An 18,898-nucleotide genomic window follows, 5' to 3' on the forward strand; every position below is an offset into this window, starting at 1 on the left:
CAGTGAGGGCAGGAGCAGAGCTCAGCTCTCCCTGCTGCCCCTCGCACAGCCCTTCCCCCGAGTCACAGGGAGGTTTGTTCCAGCTGTAGCTGGGATTTTTACAAAGTTCTGATTTATTTTTTTCTTGCTACAATGGACAAATCCTGTTCCTCCTCTAGGTCATTGTGCAGAGCAGAATCTCTTTTCCTTACCGTGAAGGGGATCTTGATGGGCCCCATCCAGGCACGGGGATGTTCCCCCAGCCCTGCCACTGCTCATCCCACCTGTCAGGCCTGGAGAGAACCACATGGAAGGGAGACAGCTGGTAAAACAGAGTCAGAGAACATAAAACCCTAGTCAATAGACAGCTTTACAATACCTTTTCTCTTTCATAAACAACAATCAACCGCAGATTGTGTGTTTCTAACATTATGGCCCAAACTGAGATTTGAAGTGTTCTTGATGAATGTGTTTTTGCAACCTTCAGAGATCCCACTCTGCCCCTCTGCAGCAGTAAATAACAAACCTAGCCCCAAGATCATAAAGCACCTGGCAAATGAGTCACTAACATTAATTATCCTTAATACCATCATAATAGGTAAAATATAGAAAGGAAAGTGTCCCTGAGCCAAGGTTTCAGTATTTCAATATAAGGAGGTACAGCACATACCAAAGACAGCAGCAAGGCTTCTATTAAAGTGAGACAGTCAGCAGGTCTCTGACCTCATATTCAAAGCAAACTTCATTTTTTAAAAGAACTTTTTCATATTTTAATGCGAAGGCAGGGATTTCATAGCAAAGGCTTATTTAAAAATGGGGGATTCTAGGTGGGAGAGCCTGCTATGATTTAAAAGTATCTCAGTATCTACTGTGAACTACTCAACTTCAAATGTATGCTGCATAAGAATTAAAGGATTAATGTTTGATATCCCATCCCAGCTGGAAGGAAAATTAACAAGAAACTGGTTACTATATCAACTGCCAGATCTGCAAAGCAACCTAGTGAATTTAGGTGCTGAGACCAATTTAATGGTTTGAACACAACCTGGGAGCTCTGTTCTACACAGAGCTCTGTTTGGATCTTTGTAGAGATTGGTAGGAAAAAGATATTTACATCAACAAGGTTCACTCATGGCCAGCAGATCTGTGAGGTTTGGGTATGTATGTATTTAAAGTCTGATAGGGCCTACTGGAACATTAGAAAGGTATTAGAGTACTTGTTCTAGCTGGCTGGTGAAAAACATGAAAGTGAGATTACCTGGAAAAAAAAAACAACAACCAGGTATCAGGCTAGCAGGAAAAAAACCCAGCATGTTTGATATTATTGGCAAAAAAGGACATTTCAAGAAGTTATTAATAAAAATGGCTCATCTCAAATACTTATTTAAGCTTTTCCCCTGTCACTAGAAAAGAAAATGGAAAAAAAAATGCATTGCAACATCTACTTAAAAGAAATATTTTGATATGTGTACTCCATTTAGTTGGAAAAACTCATTACAAATTCAAGAGGCAGCACTATTAGTGAGTGATGTGTTCTAATGGGCACAGCTGCTCTGTGTTACAGGGGCTGGGAGAGGTCAGCACTGCCCTCAGCAGCACTTACTGCCCTACTGCTTACAGTAACAACTGCTTTACAGTCTGCAAAGTTTCAAGGATTAAAAATCCTTGTACACAGGAGAGAGGAGGGTACTGCTGCTCCCAGCCAGCAGGGCAGAGGAAATCCCAAAGAAGGGAACAGCTGCTGCTGTTTTCCAGAGCCAGCAGTCCTGGGCAGAGCTGGCATCCCTGCTTTGCTTTACCTCATTAGTATTTGATTGTCCCACACCTGCCCTGAGGTCCCTCAGCCGGCACTGGGCAAGGAGCTCAGGTCACCAGGGATGGCTCTTGTGGATAACCTGGATCCCATGAACAAGACATCCCAAGCTCTTACCTGGTAAAATCCCACCAGACAATGCTTCAGCAGCTGTTTCAGCACTTCCCTACAAACAAATCCATGCTGAATTCTCAGGATTTTAGGTATATATTTCACTCTCTGAGCAATGAATAAGCTGAGCCCACACGGCTGGGAAACTGGAGACAAAGGTGCTTTGTGAGATTCATCTCTGTGTTTGGTCTTCTGAAACTCAAAGGTAGCTGTGAGCAGTGGAAGCAGCAGTAGGAAGGGAGGACAACCACAGGCTTTTAATGAGGACAGGAGGAAATTGCTCCCAAAACTCAGCAGTGCTGAGGCTTTGTGCTCTTTGGACTCGCATCAGAGCTGCTGCACGAGTTGGGGTTGAAAGCCGAGAGCTGCGGGTCAGACCAGCCCCGGCATTCCCAGCCCCGGGAAGGTGGGCTGCAGGCACCTCCCCACTGGAACCAGGCAGCTCCTGAACAGCTCCACTATCAGCCAGCACAGCTGGGCACAGGCAGAAAGGCATCATTACCCAGGGGAAAGCAGCAGCCAGCCACGAGGGCTCTGGTACAAAAAGCTCAGGAAAAGCGGAGTGCAACCTCAGACACGGCATCTCCATTACAGCACGTCTAATCCTCACCTTCTGTAAGCAACAGGAGACTCCTCACTCAGACACAATTCTGAGACAGCCTCACCAGGCTGCTCTGTCACTGCCACAGGGCTGAGACCCAGGGCAGCTGCCCTGGCACAGGGATGGCTCCAGCCAAGCCCCATTTTACTGAACTCCACACTGAGCACCTCCAATCTCAGACTTTGCTCAGCCTGCTGCCATGGCAGGGGGAGATTCTGCTGTTCCAGGAGTCACGAGCAGGAGCAAGCAGGAAGGCAGGAAGGAGGGGTTCCTTGGAGGCTGCAGCAGAAGGCAGGAGCAGGGCAGGGGTTGAAGGGGGATCTCACACACCGTTCCCTGCTCACTCCAAGTCACCCATGTAGCATCTCAGCAAAGCTCTGTGGCTTCTCCCAGGGCTGATAATCCAGGTGAGGTTGTGGAACCCAAATGCTGTTGCCAGCTCCCACAAAGGCAGAGCCTGGGGAGCTCGGGGATGGCTCACTGTCCACAGCAGGAAGAGAAGCTGTATCCAACATACGCCTTCATCTCACCAAGGCCTTAAGATCTTCCTTGGGTGATTTTTCAGTCCCTCACACAACATCCCAGGAATATTTCTGGCTCTTCTGGGTCCAGAAAGGTTTTATGAAGTCCTTGCTGTTGCCAGGGCAGGACAGCCCATATGCAGTGGTGCCTGCTCAAGGGGAAACACCCAAAAAGCCCAACGGACTCAGCTACAGCTGTCTGATTTCAGTGAAGGAAAAAAAAAATAAAGGCAAGTTATTCTCTTTATCAAGGGCCATCCTGTGAGCACTTCTTAGCTTGGCTGGAAGCATGGTACAAACCCTTGTGTTTCTTCATGTCCTGAAGTCTCTTTTGTGGAACAGAACAGAAATACAGATAAAAGTGAGAGTACAGGAGCCAGGTAACACGGGTGATAAAGGCAGAAAGGCAGCTCTCAGAACACCTGCAGGAATTGGTTTCAAGTGGGGCCCATTTGTTTGAAAGCTGAAGCTCAGTAGCTGTGCAGACAATGGAGGCAGAGATGTGGAGCTCCAGCTGGGTCTCTTGCTGGCATCCAGCCCACAGCCTGCAGGGCTTCATCCAGGACAGCAGGAGAACACAAACACAGCACATCTCTGCTTTTGGAGGCAGCCCTAAAACACACCTTAATGCACAGAAACCCTCTCACCAATACAACTCTTTGATGGCCACTGCAAGGACCCCTTCAGCCTTTCAAGGACTGGGGAGAGCGCACAAAACAGGCGTGGGGAGGGATGCAACAACAGGACACAGAGTTCAGCTGTCCCCCTCCTTCTCTCTGGTGGTTCCTCAAGCCTGGGGAGGGGTGGCAAACACCCTGGCTGCCTGCTGGTCCCCTGCTCTGGAGCCTGCACCTCCCACAGCATCCCCACAACACCGGCCAGCCAAAGGCTCCTTCAAAGAAAACACAAAGCACGCAGCTAAAAGATATTCACTTACAGTTTATTTTTGCCTGAAATTATTTCACATCTCTTTGTACACAGCTACAGAACAGTAGTAGTAAACCATTGGTAAAAGCAACAGTGCTAAGGAAAATGTTGGCATATTTTTTTCTTCTTTTTTTTTTTTTTCTTCTTCTTCTTCCTTCCCATACTGCATCTTCATACAGTGTGGGGTTTGAAGGGGGGAAAAAAACCTGACACACTACATGAGTTAAGACTCAATTTCTGTTTCATTATTAAAAAAAAAAGAAAAAAAAAGAGAAAAACAACATCATTTGGGATGGGGTTGTCTACATAGCAACAAACTTTAAAAAAAAGAAAACAACAAAAAAACCTGAACAAAAAAGCTTGGCTTTCCATTGAATAAGATTAAATATATATATATATTTATATAAAAAATTACATTGGCTGTATGTGAAACCTTGAGGTGCTGAAGAATAAAATAAAAGTGTTAAACAGAGGAAAAAACTTTTTTTGTTTTGTTTTTGTTTGATTTTTTTTTAAATAAGCAGCTCTGTACAATGAAGGCTCATTATGAAAAAAAAAAAAGTCAACAGAATAGTTATAAAAGAAACCACAATTTTTAAAAAATCATCTTCTAAGCAACTGTGGAATTTGAAAAATGTAGCAGTCACATTTACAGACAGGTCAGAGCTATCGGATCAGCAACACCGCGATTTCCTCAGCCTCCCCAGAGGAACATGCAGAACAATGCGTGCACAGAACAGGGCAGGGAGGGGGGCACAGGACAGGGGAGGGAATGAGGGGAGGGGGGGGAAAAAAAAAAAACCAGAAAAAGCTGATGCACAAAGTGGAGGGAGAGCTTTTTTTTCTGGTTTTGAAATATCGGACGTAAACAGCAAACAACGGAGGCAACTTGTAAAATCTACAGTTTGCAAACACCCCATTGGCAAAAGAAACCTTGTCCCCATCTCCCGTGTTTAAACCTGACATGGCTTCAAAGACTAAAGAAAGTTTTCAGACTTTGGAAGGAATTGTGACTTTTATTAATCCCTGCACCCCCTTCCCCGACAACCACGCCCCCCTTGATAAAGATTTTCCTTCCTATTTGATAACATTTGAGGCATTTTGAAATCAAAAAGACAATGCGATGAATGTTGACAAAGAGGGAGTATAATACAGTTTGCATTACTAAAAGGCAATTCTTCAAGGAGGACATTTCCTTAAAAAAAAATAATAATAACAACAAGACAGCAAACTAGTTTATACAGTACTATACGCAAAAAAAGGGTAAAAGAATTAACAATTCATAAATAAAAGACAGGTCCCAGACCTGTTATTTGTGAACCATTTTCTTAAATAGGTGCATTATGTAAATCTTATGTACAACAAAATTACTTTGCATAACAACTGCAAGGACATGAGGGGAGGTGAAAATCATATTGGTTTTGGTTTTCTTCTCTTGAGATTTTTGAAGTTTGATTTTCTGGAGCAAAACTGGTGAAACAGGAGTTCTGGCTGGCTGGGTGCCAGCCAAGGAAACCCAGGTAAGTAAGGACAAAGGAATATTTTTTTTTTTTCTCCACACGGCATAAAACACAAAGGCAAATAAAATCCACAAAGGTGTTTTTTTCCTCTTTATAATCCTCTTGCTGCTACAAAGTCCTTTTTTTGTTTGTTTCCTTCCTTTTCAATTTAAATTATGTTGATTCTGAAATCACAAAGATGAAAGAATCCGATGGGGTCCAGGCTTGCCCCATCCTCCCAACACACACAAACTCCACTCTGCTACCCCACAACCACAACTCCTGCCACCAAGTCCCCAGACTCACTGCTCTACAGGAATTGGCCAAAAGTTATTTTCAGGTTTGTTTCAATCTGTCTGTTTTAAAAATCTTTTCCTTCTCACAAGAAGCAAAAGAGAAGAGTCGGAGGCAGGGAGAGTTCACCAGGCTTCAGTGTAGCGGACATCCACCTCCTTTAGGTTGGGGAGTTTAGCCTGTGAGGGGAGGAAAGGTCAGAATTAACATCGTGTTCAGGGCTCAGGTAAAAAGTCCCTGTCAAATCTCCTGTGTGGGATCATTCCCTGTGCTCATCCAACAGAGCAGTGGTACCCAAACCTGGAGGAGGAATAGAGAAGGGAGGGGTGAAAGAACTTCCTGGGGAAGGAGAGCACCTTGCCCCGCTGTTGTTGGTGTTGATGACTGGCTGGCCAAGGCAGGTGAAGGCCAAAAAAAACTTTATGTCCTGTGACTTTTTGTGTGACAGCAAGCTTGGGAACTGTGCAGCTCTGAATATTGTACTTGTATTTTGAATGTGAGCTCCCAGAAGAGGATGAAAGCACCTCCTCCTCTTGGCTAGGAAAGCACAGAGCCCCAGTGGTGGTGAGGATGACAGACAGGCAGCCCAGGAGAGGGAAAGGGCAGACACAGCTTTCTGGCCTGGGAGCTCCTGTGTGGAAACAATCCCTGGACTTACTCAATTCAGAGGTCATATCCAAATCTGGAGGAGGGCTAGAGAAAGGGACAAAGCACCTCCTGGCAAACTGGGAGGATTGATCTGTCAACCACCAATTGCAGGAAGAGGTGTGACACCCAGGGCTCAGCGCTGAGCTCAGCAGTGAGCTGGAGCAGGTGGGTGTGGCAAAGGAACAGGATACCGAGCCCTTACAGACACATGGAACTAAGTCCCCCCTGTTCTAAAACTCATGCACCAGCCACCAGGTCCAGATCAGACCCCCATCTTCATTTTTTATGCAAATGCTTAGCTAAAAATATCTGTCCAACTTTCACCATGAAGGAGGTGCACTCAAACTGCAGAGTTCCTCCTTCAGCCTCCACACTGCTGATTTGACCCTGCATGTACTAAAACACCTCGTGGAGCATTAGCAACTTCTGGTGTCTTTGTGGTCTCCCTTCCACAACTCTGCTGCTTTGGACCATACCATGCCTGGATCACCCCACACGAGGCAGGCAGGGATCAGCTCTCTGCTCCTACTCCTCGATCCCCTTTCCATGCTCCCTGACCAAAACTGCATGGCTAATTCTCTCAAAACAAATAAACACATTTAATTAGGCCAGGGCATAATTGAGGACTTGGAAGTTTCTAGGAGTCATTATTACCTCACTCCTTGATTTATGTGCGCGTGTATTTTGATAAGAGCTATTCATAATCCTACAGACACTGCCAGCAAATAATTTTTCAGTTAGGCAATAATGACTTCAGTAGTGGGTGTTTATTTATTGTCTGGTTCAGCCTGCCTGGTACATATGTGGGTGTCTGTGTGTGTGCAAGCGTGTTTAGCGGGGTGGGGGATGGAGCTGAGAGGAAATGTCATCACTGGCTTGTGCCCCAAATGCTCTTGCAGACCAATGTGAGAAGAAGGAAAGATTTGTATCAAAAATAGGTTCTTTGAAGTCTGAGCTGCTCTTAACAAACCTAAAACCATGTGCCCTCGGGAGAGAAACTATTGCCTTTAAACACACACAGAGCCCTAAAATAATGGCCACCAAGATAAATCTCAATGGAAGAGGTGAAAGGGGAAAAAGTGATGCCTGCCTGTTTTCTCAGCTTTTTGAACACTCTGCAATCATCAGGACTTTGCTCACAGGCAGTTTTGCTGTTTGCCCTGGCAAGTCACTTTCCTTTGTGGCTGCTAATGACTATTAATGCCATACCAGAGCAGAGGGAACCAGTTAGGAAAAATGTGAGTTTCAGTAAGAAGTGAGTGGCAGAGGGGCTCAGAAGCAGGGGTGGGACCAGGGGAGCCTTTCAATAGATGCAATTTCAGAGCCCTGGGCCAAATACAGCTTTGACCTTGATTGTTTCTAAATGCCTGGGGCCTGATACAAGCTCCATTGTGTGAACCCATCTGCAAGCCAGCTGTTAATTCCAAGGACTTCTTTGCATATACAATTGTGACACAAGTTTTTAAAACTTGATCTTGAAAACTCCATGCAAGCAGCATTGCAGCTGAGTCCCTGAGGGAGCCCTGGCTCCACACAGAACCAAAGATAGATGTTTGCAGTGAATTTTGAAAGCAGAGCTGTTACAGGACTTGCTTCAAGTTCCAAACTCAACCCAAGGTTGTGACCTTTTAAGTAAACGTGGCCCAATCTGTTTCAACATCCAAGACAAGCAAATGTCAAGTTTCATCTTGAGTCCTTGGGTCTCTAAGGTAAGGTTTTGGGAGATGCAACTCACACACCACCAGAATGAAGGCAAAGTGATGTGAAGTCACGAAAGCCAACACATCTCAGGCAAGCTCTGAAACCACCTGGGGCCACATCCTGGTTCTTTACACCATTTTGCCTAAGTGGTTATAAACTCACAGTAAAACCAGATCTTACACGTCAAATTTCAGAACTGGGCATCGGTGCAGACGTTTCTGCTCAGAGCCCATTTCCAGTCCTAGAGGTGTCAAGATAAATTTGCATCTTCCTTGATGCTTTCAGTTCTCACTTTGCTTTCCAAATAAAAGCCTGACAATATTGTTCACCCAAGTTACTTTTGGTCCTGTTAACAGTACAGGATATGGTGTGCACTAGATTGTACCTGTCTCTGTATCCTCATCAGAAACAATCAATATATGAAACTTTTACTGATAAAGCCTTTACTGTTGATAGCACATGCAAAAAGATTGAGCTGCTGATTCTATCTCATACTTCTCCATTCAGTATATTAAATGTTTCCTGGGTCCATTGAAGCCAGCAACCTCACAATGCTGCTGTCAGCCATTATATCCACAAAGTAACCCACTTCACCCTCTTCAGATAACTTTCACTCTACCCACTCCATAGGATCAGTTCTCCCTGCCCTAGGCATCACCACCATGCTCTTGCTACAGATACTTCTCATCTTTAGAGGATGCAATTCACAAATACCTTGAGATCTTCGTAGGTATCCGCTGAAAGTTTGGTGCTGTTCATATTTAAACTACACAGGCTCTTCATGGCTGAAAGAGAAAACACACATATATTTATGATCATGCTGCATTTTCTTAAAATATCATGCTTGCAGTAGGCCAAAGCATAAACAAGACATGACTATGTGCAGCACTCCCAGGAAAAATCTGAATTGCATAAAATAGAGAAATACAAATGGATAAACAGCTGTTTGGGCCCTCATCCAGGAAAAAGTCCCTATTTAGGAAGGGCCATTAAGCATAAGCTTAAGACTGCTGACTTCAAAGGAGTTCAGTCAACTTCTCATAATCGGTTTCCTGCACATTATTCTGAGTAGTGCCCGTTCTCAGTGCTCTGCGTGGTGCTCACAGGGACCATGCTGATCTGGCAGTCCTCCCTCTCCTCCCCCCATTCCCATTTTAGGCTCTAGTACTTAGCAGAATAGTTTCCTAAGATGAGCCATAACTACTGGCCTGTCTGGCACGTCTGCGTAGGATCAAGCCTAATAAAGCAGCCCTCCAAAGCCAGCAGTGAGGTTTGTAATGCACTGCTGGGAGCAGGAGGGAGTTTCACTCCAGCACATCGAGCTCCTCTCAGTGCTCAGGGAATCCTGGATGCCTCGCTCTGCCTTGTCTTGTTTAAACCAAGAACAGAGGGAGTTTCACCTCCCCAAAAACGAAGGAACAAAAAATGCCAGGAGGAGTAGGGAACCTGCTGCACACAGCTGCGGAGAAGCTGCCAGGTGGCTTTGCAATCTTCACCTCCTGCAGCACAAAGGCAGGTCCCACCCAGAGGGGATACCACAGGAAGAAATCTGGGAAGGCCCTGGGCAGCAGGTGACTATGTGAGATGGGGACAGGCGCCATCAGTGAAGACAGAGTCCAGTATGGCTCAGGAAGACAAAGCCCACACGAGGCCACCTAGTGCCATCAGGCTCAGGTCACCATCCCACAGCTGGACAGCTGCAGGACCGGGCAGTGAGGAGGGAAGATCAAACCCAGCCTGTCCTAAACCCCTGCAGAAGCAGCACTGTAGCACTGACAAATCCACCTCCTCCCTGAAGCCACATGAACTCCTCAGCAGCCACCCAGGTGTCCCACAGAGCCCCTGTTGGTCACTCACAGCTCAGTGCCAGCAGCCCGGCGTCCGTCACGGGCGTCTCGCACAGGTTGAGCACTTGCAGCATGGTGAGGTGCTCGGACAGGAGCCGCAGCCCCGCGTCGCCGAACTGGGGGCACAAACAGAGCTGGGTCAGACACGAGCTGGGCCACCCATACCTCTGCAAGAACCTCAGTGCAAACAGGGCTGTGGAAACGGGGCTTGGCCAAGCCCTCCATCTCTCACCGCCATCGCCAATGACCGCAAAGAGTTTTATCTGCAACGAGGCTGGTGAGGGGCTGGGAACACAAGCCCTGTGAGGAAGGTTTGAGGGAGCTGGGGCTGTTTAGCCTGGAGAAGAGGAGGCTCAGAGGTGCCCTCATTGCTCTCTACACCTTCCTGAAGGGAGGCTGTACACACCTGGGGTCAGTCTCTTCCACCAGGCAGCACTGACAGAACCAGAGGACACAGTCTCAAGGTATGTCAGGGAAGGTTGGACATTAGGAACAAATTTCTCACTGAAAGAATAATAAAGCACTGAATGCTCTTCCCAGGGAGGTGGTAGAATCACCATCTCTGGATGTGTTTAAAAAAAGCCTGGCCATGGCACCTGGTGCTATAGTCCAGCTGAGGTGTTAGGGCATAGGTTGGACTGGATGATCTTACAGGTGTCTTCCAACCTCATCATTCTGTGATTCTGTGATCTCTGTCTGGCAGGCGGGGAACAGAGAAATTGAGTGACTTGTGTGCACTTAACCACAGGCCATCACTTAATTAGACTGGTGCCTTTGAAGCCTGGACTTTGTATGAGCGGGCTCCCACCCAGGCTATACACGATGGTTATGGCAGCCTCAGCCAGTTCCCAACCACATCACACAAAAAAAGCACAGTGCAAGTGGTATTAATTAGCTATTTTGGTCTCAAGAACAATGCTCTATTGATTGGTAATTGTTCTATTGACCCATTTGGTTTCTGCTGCTTCTAAATTCTAGATTAATGGAAACCAGGATATCGCAAAATAAAATGGAATCGAAACCCTTTTTTTCCTCTTTTTTAATTAAAAAACCCTCAGAAAAAGCAGGCTCTTTGTTCAGTAAAATCACATTCATTTTGAACAAAAAGCATCAAAGTTTCTCAGATGCAAAAGTTACATTGTTAAGACAAATCTGGAGGACATACAAACAGTTAAAACAAGCAAGCAATCAGTTTCTACTTCATATTCCCCATAAAAATAAAAAAGGATATTTCTGGGATACAAAGTAGTTGGGAAAACAAAACAAAATATTTACATGACATTTCGGTAAAAAAATGCGGCTTTTTGTGGTTGCACTGACAATAATTGCATTTTCTGTAAGCACTATAAATAGGTGCTAACAGAAAATGGGGAAAACCTATTCAGTGGAGAACCTCAGAGAGCAAAACCAGCAGGGAAACATAGAAGAAAAAATTTAATTTTAGAAGTTCCTTCAGTCAACAGCTGAGTAATTTGTTCAGTTAACTTGGGTTTTTTTTGCTTACAATATAATCACATTCTCATTATAATTTCCTTCTACTTATTCATTATCTGAGTTTCTTTTTGTTGCTGTTGGGTTGATCAGCTTTCAAGCAATTCACTGCCTAAACTGCACAGACTGTGCTTTGCTTGACCCTATGAGCTGCACAGCATCATTTTTTCATCCGAACTGGGTGAAAGCAGAAGCATTTCCCAGATGAACAGCAGCACAGGTTCTACTCAGCACACAGCAGCAACCATGCCCAACTGGAACTGTCAACCCAAAATAGCAGCAACACTTTTATAATTAAAAATAAAACAAAAATTAAAAATTGGAGAAAAAAAAAGGGGTGAAGAGAAAAAAAATCATCTGCCAAGATGTGCTAAACCACAGGAAGGCCCCGTAAAAATAGCAGGAGGACAAAGTCATCTAAGCAAGCCTCTTCACACACTCTTCTTGTGCTGACGTAGTGTGGAATTTCAGAATTAGTCAGCACTGGTTCCTGCTCTGAGCCTCAGCTGCAGAGCACTTACCTGAGTTGACCACAGGTTCAGCTGCTTGAGCGAAGGCAGTTTGATGAGGTGCTCAGCACAAGCACTTGTCACATTGGTAAAGGCCAGGCTGAGGTTTTCCAGATTCCCAAAAGATCCTGAGCTCAGCAGGCGGGCCAGGTCTGCATCCTGAAAGCAGACAGAGATTGGTAAGGCAGATTGTGGGTGCCCAGCCTGGAAGCGTGTGGTGTCACCGATACTGGTAACCAGAGCGAGTTGCACAACTGCTCCACTTGTTTACAGTAACAGAGAACCACACTGAGCAGTTTCTGTTTGTTTGGCAGGCAGCTGGGCTCTTGTGGCAGCGTTGCTTCACACACCCTGGGAAAAATTTGTCCAAACATTAGGACAAAAATGTCCTTTGCGTGTGTAGACTGAAAAGGCTTCAGTGTCAGAGCAAATGCTGAAGGATGGGTCTTGAAACATCAGGAAGATTTAACCATGAGGTCCAGGTCCCACCTGTGCTCAGCACCATTACCTGGCCTCAGTGAAGTTAGTCTGGGTTTGCAGCAAGCTTAAATGCAATAGTGCTGGGTCTCTTGGAGAGTTCCATGACTAAAATCCAGAACTGGACATTGTCAAGTTTGCCTTTGTAATGCAAAACTCTGTCCCCAGAGCTGCCATTCCAAATCTGCACAGCACTAACTGTGACAGCCTGCTGCTGCTGTTGGAAAGTGCTGCTCAGACACAAGAGCAGCAATGTGCCCATAGGTGTGTGAACTCCAGTTGTGTTGACAGAGCAAGTGGAATGGCTCCCCACTAACTGCCCAGAACCACTGTGCCACATGGAAAAAATAAAGTGTTTAAATATGGAAAGACAAAGTTGTTTTTCTATTGACATGATTAACTTACTGTGGACTTGGATGGCAGTGTTAACCTTGTGGGGCCCCCTTTTCTTTGCTGTAAAGGAGAAGATACTTTGGTCAGACATGCTGCCATTCTACATTTCAGACTCACTGAAGTACAGCAAGCTCCTCACTAGCGCTAACCCCGCTCCCATTTCAAAGCTTCCTGCCAGCCCTTCCACCTCATCCCTGCTTCCCCTGCCCTGAGAGTGCCTGTTGTGTCCCTGGGGACACCCACTAACCACAGCTAAGTGGGTCTTCATGCCATTTGCTTCAGCCTGCCAGCATTTGGCTACTTTCACTTTAAAGGAAACAGCTTTAAAATGCTGGGTAAAGTGAGCAAAGGGGTTAAGACGGCACAGCGGGTAAAATAATTTGCTTGACTTCAAAAAAAGCAGCTACTTTTCAGGCTGGGAGAAGGGGTTAAAGACAATATAAATGTGAAAAAGGGAAGAGGAAGTTTGTGGGTATGTTTGCCTGGGTGAAAAAGTGCTACTGCGAGCAGGTCCATTTTAAATCTGTAGGTCCTCTCTTTAAAATCAGGAAGAATCTTTTTCTATAGGCTCTAGCTCTGAGAGCTAGACCTAAAGACCATCTCAGTGAAATGCTGTGAATGCCAGAGCATTCAGAAATGCTGGCCAGCACCAGAACCATTTGCTACTCATATGTCAAAAGGTGGCAGAATTTGACAAGCTGACTTGTAAGATCTTGAGACAGCAGGGTTTCACCTTTATTCCTTCACAGGGATCCTAAGCAGGTTATTGAATATCATTCATAAACATAGTATGGGATTAGTCACGTCAGTAAATATCACACAGGATATATATTCACAGTAAAATCCTCTGAGGACTGCTCCCATCCTGTTGTTAACTGGGAATTTCACACCCTGCTTGTCTTTCTTTTGTACCTCCATTTGTGGAGAGCACAGAGCCCAGTGTGCTATGGCAATGTGTGCAGGGTGACATACCAGCTCCTTTAACTCCCTCTGCCTCTCACACAGCTGTTCATACATTCTCTTTCCCACGTCTGTGCTTTCCAGGGTGGAGATGATCTGGAGCTGGGTGTCATTATTGTCAATGATGTTGTATTCCAGCATCAAACACAAAATCTAGCAGCAGAACAAAAGGAGAGTGGTCAGTGCAGGGTTTTCATTCCCTTTCTTTCAAATATCCTAATTACACTGGGCAAGGCAGTTTAAATTCCTGGGTCAGCTTTTAGAACATGCAATAAGAGGTTAGAGTAGAGGATATCATAGCAATATTTATGCCACTTCCAATACATGAAATTAATTTTTTATTTGTAAAGAATGAAGTGTAATCTCCAAAAGCCAGCCTGACTATCCTGCCCCCCATTAATGCTCATTTCCTCTGACTGAGAGGTGCAATTATTTGCATCAGACCTAGGAGATGGCTCCATGGCACACCCCTCTCCAGAACAGGTACAATCCATCCAGTGTTTCCCAGGTCCAGGGGCTGGGCTGGGCACTGGCAGAGCTGGGATTTTCCATCCCTAAGTTCTGGGGCTTCTGTGCAAGCAGAACACATGTGAGGTGCACCCAGTCCAAGGGGCAGGATGGGTAAAGGGCACAGAGGCTCCAAGAGAAGCTGCTGGGAGCTCCCTGCTGTGGCCAGGACATCCCCCACCTCACTGGGAACACACCCAGCTCACCCTGGGGAAGGGACTGCCAGGAGCAAGGCAGATCCCAAGGGATGATTCCAGTGGGTCACACAGATTTAGGACACAAGCTGTCTCAGCACACTGCTTTTCCTTTTCAGCTATGTATCATGCCATTGCAATTAAAATGCAAAGCTTTTATTCCCTCCACAATTTCAATTATTTTTAATGAAGAAAAAAAAAATCCAGCAACATTATATTCAAATGCATGCAGCATGCTCCTTTATTTACTGGATTAAATTAGTATGCAAAAATCTAAGTAAATTAAAAACTGTAACTCCTTCCATCTATTTATCTACTCTTTCTGCTGATAATGACATTTATCAAGAAACCCAAAAAAATACATATAAACTATTAGCACAACAAAAATAACAAATCATAGGCATAAAAAATGTGTATTAATGCAAGCAAATAAGGTTTTATAAAGGCACTTCCTGTGCACTGCTCATTTTGCAGGTGGCAAAGACAAGAATCAGGCATTTCATCATGGAAAAGCCTTGTGGTTGTGAATTGTGATCTCTCACCACAGCCTACAGCACCATGGCCATTTACTTCCCATCCTAACCTCTGCAGCTGCATTACAGCAAACAACCTCTTTGTCCAAAAATTCATGCACCCACCTTTCATTTAATTCACACTCATATCTACAGAACAACAATATTCTGTTCCCCTTAATTCAGAGAAACACAACCAGCCACTGCTGGTGTTTGACACAACACAAACCTGACCCTGAGAGAGCCAGCTCTGGGAAAGGCACTGTGAACCTGAACACTGCTCATGACCACACATTTTTAGGGCTTACCTCTACCATCGTCTGGTTACCCCTCAAAGCCAGCAGCATGCAAGGTCCCAGTTTATTTTCAGCCAGTGAAAGCAGGAATTTCTTTGTTTTATAGCAGGATCCCATTAAAATATGAACCTATTCAAGAAACAGAGGTAAAATTAGGGGTGTAGGCCTAAGAAACACAAATACCTCTGGAAGGGATACTGTTAAGCAATCAAAAAGTGTTAAGTATTTGCAATAAACCTAAAGGAATCTTTACAGTGAGGGTTGCAGCATCTCAACAGCTTTACTGCTGAATGGAAGTGACTTTTTGAAGAAGGTGATGCCCAGTGAGATCTGAGAGAGTGGGAAGTTTTACTCCATAAAGGAGCCCAGCTGACAGCCTAACAGAGGCTCCCCAGGAAACATCAGAGCAGCTGTGCAATTGCCCCCATTCCCAGTAACCTGATGAACCCAGCCCCGGGGGAAGCACCGGGGATTTTGCTTTCGCATCTGTTTGCGCTTGGGTTTCTCTGGAAATGCCAGCTGGGGAGCAGGGGCTGTGTGGGCTGGGTGTCTAGGTAAAAGGCAGTGCTGCTGGCAATCTGCTGGCCTTGGATAAGGGCTGCTGACAGACAAAATCACCTGTTCAGCATGAACAGACAGGACCTGACTGGGGAAGGAAGGACTGCTTTAAGAAAATCTGGCAGTCCTCAGCGCTAAGTCAGAGACGACTTCATGGGTTTCCATGCTCTTGGGCCACTATCCTCTTTTCTCTTTTGCTCAGTTTTCCCTGGAAGGAAAGGACTGCTGAGAACACGCCCTGAGTGGCACTCCTTTGAGTCCTTGAGCTGACAAAACTGTTGTGCAGACTCTCTGAAAGCTCCAGAAAGCACCATCTGATATCACATAGTAACGCCTATGGCGGAAATGCAAAGCCACTTGTACAAATCAAATATGTCTCTTCTCAGAAAATAAGTTGGTGATATTATTTCCAATGTAAAAGCCTTAGAGATTAAATGCAGGGAAGTCTGGGTTCATAGAAGAAAGTCTTATTTCATAACCCAGATGGCTGATTCACCATTTGCTGCAGAGCACTACGTGAGAATTTGCATTTTCCAACAGCCTAGGGAGGAAAAGCTCCATTATGTGGACTCAACATCAGCACTACCTTCCAATAACCTTGTAAATACATTCTGTGGCCCCCCTGGCTCATGGCATTGCCTGCACTATGTTCAATACTGCTGAAATATCACAAGCATGCCATGATGAGGTCAATTCTATGTGAATCATGGCTTCATTATCAGCAAGCTCTTTAGAAAAACAGAAAATCTTTTTTTTCTTAAGCCTCCGTCAGCTCAGGTGGCCTTTAAAAATGTGAACCTCCAAGCCAAAAGAGATTTAATTTCATGCAGTTTTCATTAAGTTTTTTTAGAGATTTTCTTGAGCAATGGAAAATACTGACAGTGACAGTAATGTAACATTAGGTGCATCTCAGAACGGGGTGTTTTTCCAACTTTATGGTTAGTCGTTAGCAGCTCTTAAAGTATTTATCAACATCCTTGCAAAGGGCACAGAGTGCTGCATATTAATGTGTGTTAGCATTGTGCTTTCTCATGCACGCCATCTCCTGATGCTCATAAATATCCTGAATTGCTCTCAGGAGAAATGATACAGTTCTGAAGACATCTTCTTTTCAAAGATAAAAGACAGATGAACAGTGAAGAGGGGTGAAACCTTTTGTAAACACTCTTCTTCCATTATCAGTTTCAGAGGTAACTGATCCATCTGAATTTAAGGGTATGGACAGACATTGATGTTCTTTATGTCCCAAAATGTTCAGCATGTAGGAGATGCACAAAGTGCAGAAAGTCACTTCACTATGTACCCAAAGCCAACTTCAACAAATGTTTTCCCCTTAGCAAGGAAAGGTAGTAATATAATTTATAAGAGAGTGACTTGACCCAGGTGCCACAGGAAGACAGTGATGTGCTTAAATCACATCACTGATTAAAACCTGTTATTTTCTGTCTAGCCCTTCTCAGAGTTACAAAAGAAATAACTGCTGGAAATGGAATGCTGGTTTCTAATTACACCTCTTCACAACAATGTAATTGGGCAGAGACACTGGAAACACCTTTTTATATCTATCCATCCATCCCTTGATTAAACCAATGTGACTGTTGGTTTTAAATTCCAGGGTAGCTTATAAATGTAAACTATAGGCGTGGATGTACAGAACAGTCTGTCTCCCAGTTTTCCATGTTTTCTGTGAGAGTTTTTTTATACAGACAGACAAAGACAGATATTTACAAGTACAGAAATACATACATATGCACAAGCATGGTTTGTGTGTTACACTACCAGTGAGAAAACATGCCAAGGTTCAAAAAGAGAACAGTAACTTGCTAAACAAACTGTGACTGCAAGGGAGGTCGATGGATTTGGTGGTAGAAAGATCTGGATTTTCTGGTGAACACTCCTGGTTAACAAAATAGTGATTTTGATAATTTTTTTTTTGACAAAAAGAAATAAATCCTGTTACTGCTGGCTAGGCATTAGGTACTTCTTGCAAAGTTTGTAAGCTGACATTACTGCAGACACCTACCATACTGGCAAAGAGCTCTCCATCATCATCACAGGCCACTCCCCCAGGGCTGTAGAGCTGGAACCAGCCATCCTTGCCAGCCCTCACACTCAGCAAACACGAGTGCACCTGCCAAGAAGGGAACACATTGGGATGGTTACAGCTCCTGCCAATAGCCACCAGCATCTCCCACACCAGGCCAAAAGTAACTGCAGAACCAGGGACTGCTGGAAATCTCATGGTTAATATTCCAATCTGCAGAGCTGCAGGCCAGTCTCCCCTCCCAGAATCCATTTTTTCAATATAATCAAGAGGGAAGCTGCACCATCCCTTATTGCATGGCCCTTTTCATTCCCTTTTCACAAATCAAACACGAAATGGCTCTAACCTAGAACAGCTCCTTTCGCTTGGAAAAAAAACCACCACCAAAAATCCAAACAAAAAAAACCCCAGAAATTTCTCAGCTTCTGTAATTTCCCCCTGTCCTCCCAGCATGTGTGTCTATACATCTGATGTGATCTGCATACCAAATGTGGTGGCTGATGGCTTGCCCATTCCAATCATTAACAATTCTTATTACTCCTGCTCTTATAAAATTCGACCAGAGTCAGGGTGAAGGAAATCCACAGGGAAAACTCAACAGGGATACATAGCTCGGAAGCTGCACTGGAAAACTGGCACCAGTGAGCAACCATTAGTCTAAATTTGGCCCACTGTAGAGAATACTATATTTAGTCCCACAATTTAATAGAGAAGTCATAATTAAGCTTTATTTTTTCCTTTTCTTTTTTTCCCTTCACTTGAGGAAACAGATGCTCCATTTCAATTTTTGAGGTGGGGGAGGGAGAGGCAAATTCTTTGGGCACAGAGCTCTAGTGACAGATGAAATCCTGGTGCGATTCCAGGACAAGAAGGTCTCTTCTGACAAGGGTAACTATTGCTCACAAGAGCTAAACCCATGGAAATGAGGAGTTCTGGGCAGTGATGATACAGCTTCACCCACAGTTTGAGGGAGCTTTCCTGCCTTCATGCCAAAAGCAAGATTCACTGTGGATGAG

The 18,898-nt window shown here is 44.8% G+C and overlaps 1 protein-coding gene across 1 annotated transcript in view; it reads right to left on the reverse strand.

Moving 5' to 3' along the window:
• Window positions 1–4,009: 4,009 nt before the first annotated feature.
• The window catches only part of CMIP (c-Maf inducing protein), a 128,748-nt gene continuing 113,859 nt past the window's right edge, over window positions 4,010–18,898 (reverse strand). The window contains exons 14-21 of the mRNA XM_084215270.1: window positions 17,862–17,969; window positions 15,293–15,409; window positions 13,784–13,924; window positions 12,824–12,871; window positions 11,954–12,100; window positions 9,952–10,057; window positions 8,809–8,879; window positions 4,010–5,924 (exon numbers count right to left, since the gene is read on the reverse strand). Coding sequence (XP_084071396.1) covers window positions 5,871–5,924; window positions 8,809–8,879; window positions 9,952–10,057; window positions 11,954–12,100; window positions 12,824–12,871; window positions 13,784–13,924; window positions 15,293–15,409; window positions 17,862–17,969 — 792 coding nt within the window. The 3' untranslated portion in view covers window positions 4,010–5,870. The remainder of the gene's footprint in view (window positions 5,925–8,808; window positions 8,880–9,951; window positions 10,058–11,953; window positions 12,101–12,823; window positions 12,872–13,783; window positions 13,925–15,292; window positions 15,410–17,861; window positions 17,970–18,898) is intronic.

The sequence above is a fragment of the Fringilla coelebs genome (assembly GCF_963513975.1).
Source record: "Fringilla coelebs genome assembly, chromosome: 14".
In the NCBI taxonomy this organism is placed as follows: domain Eukaryota; kingdom Metazoa; phylum Chordata; class Aves; order Passeriformes; family Fringillidae; genus Fringilla; species Fringilla coelebs.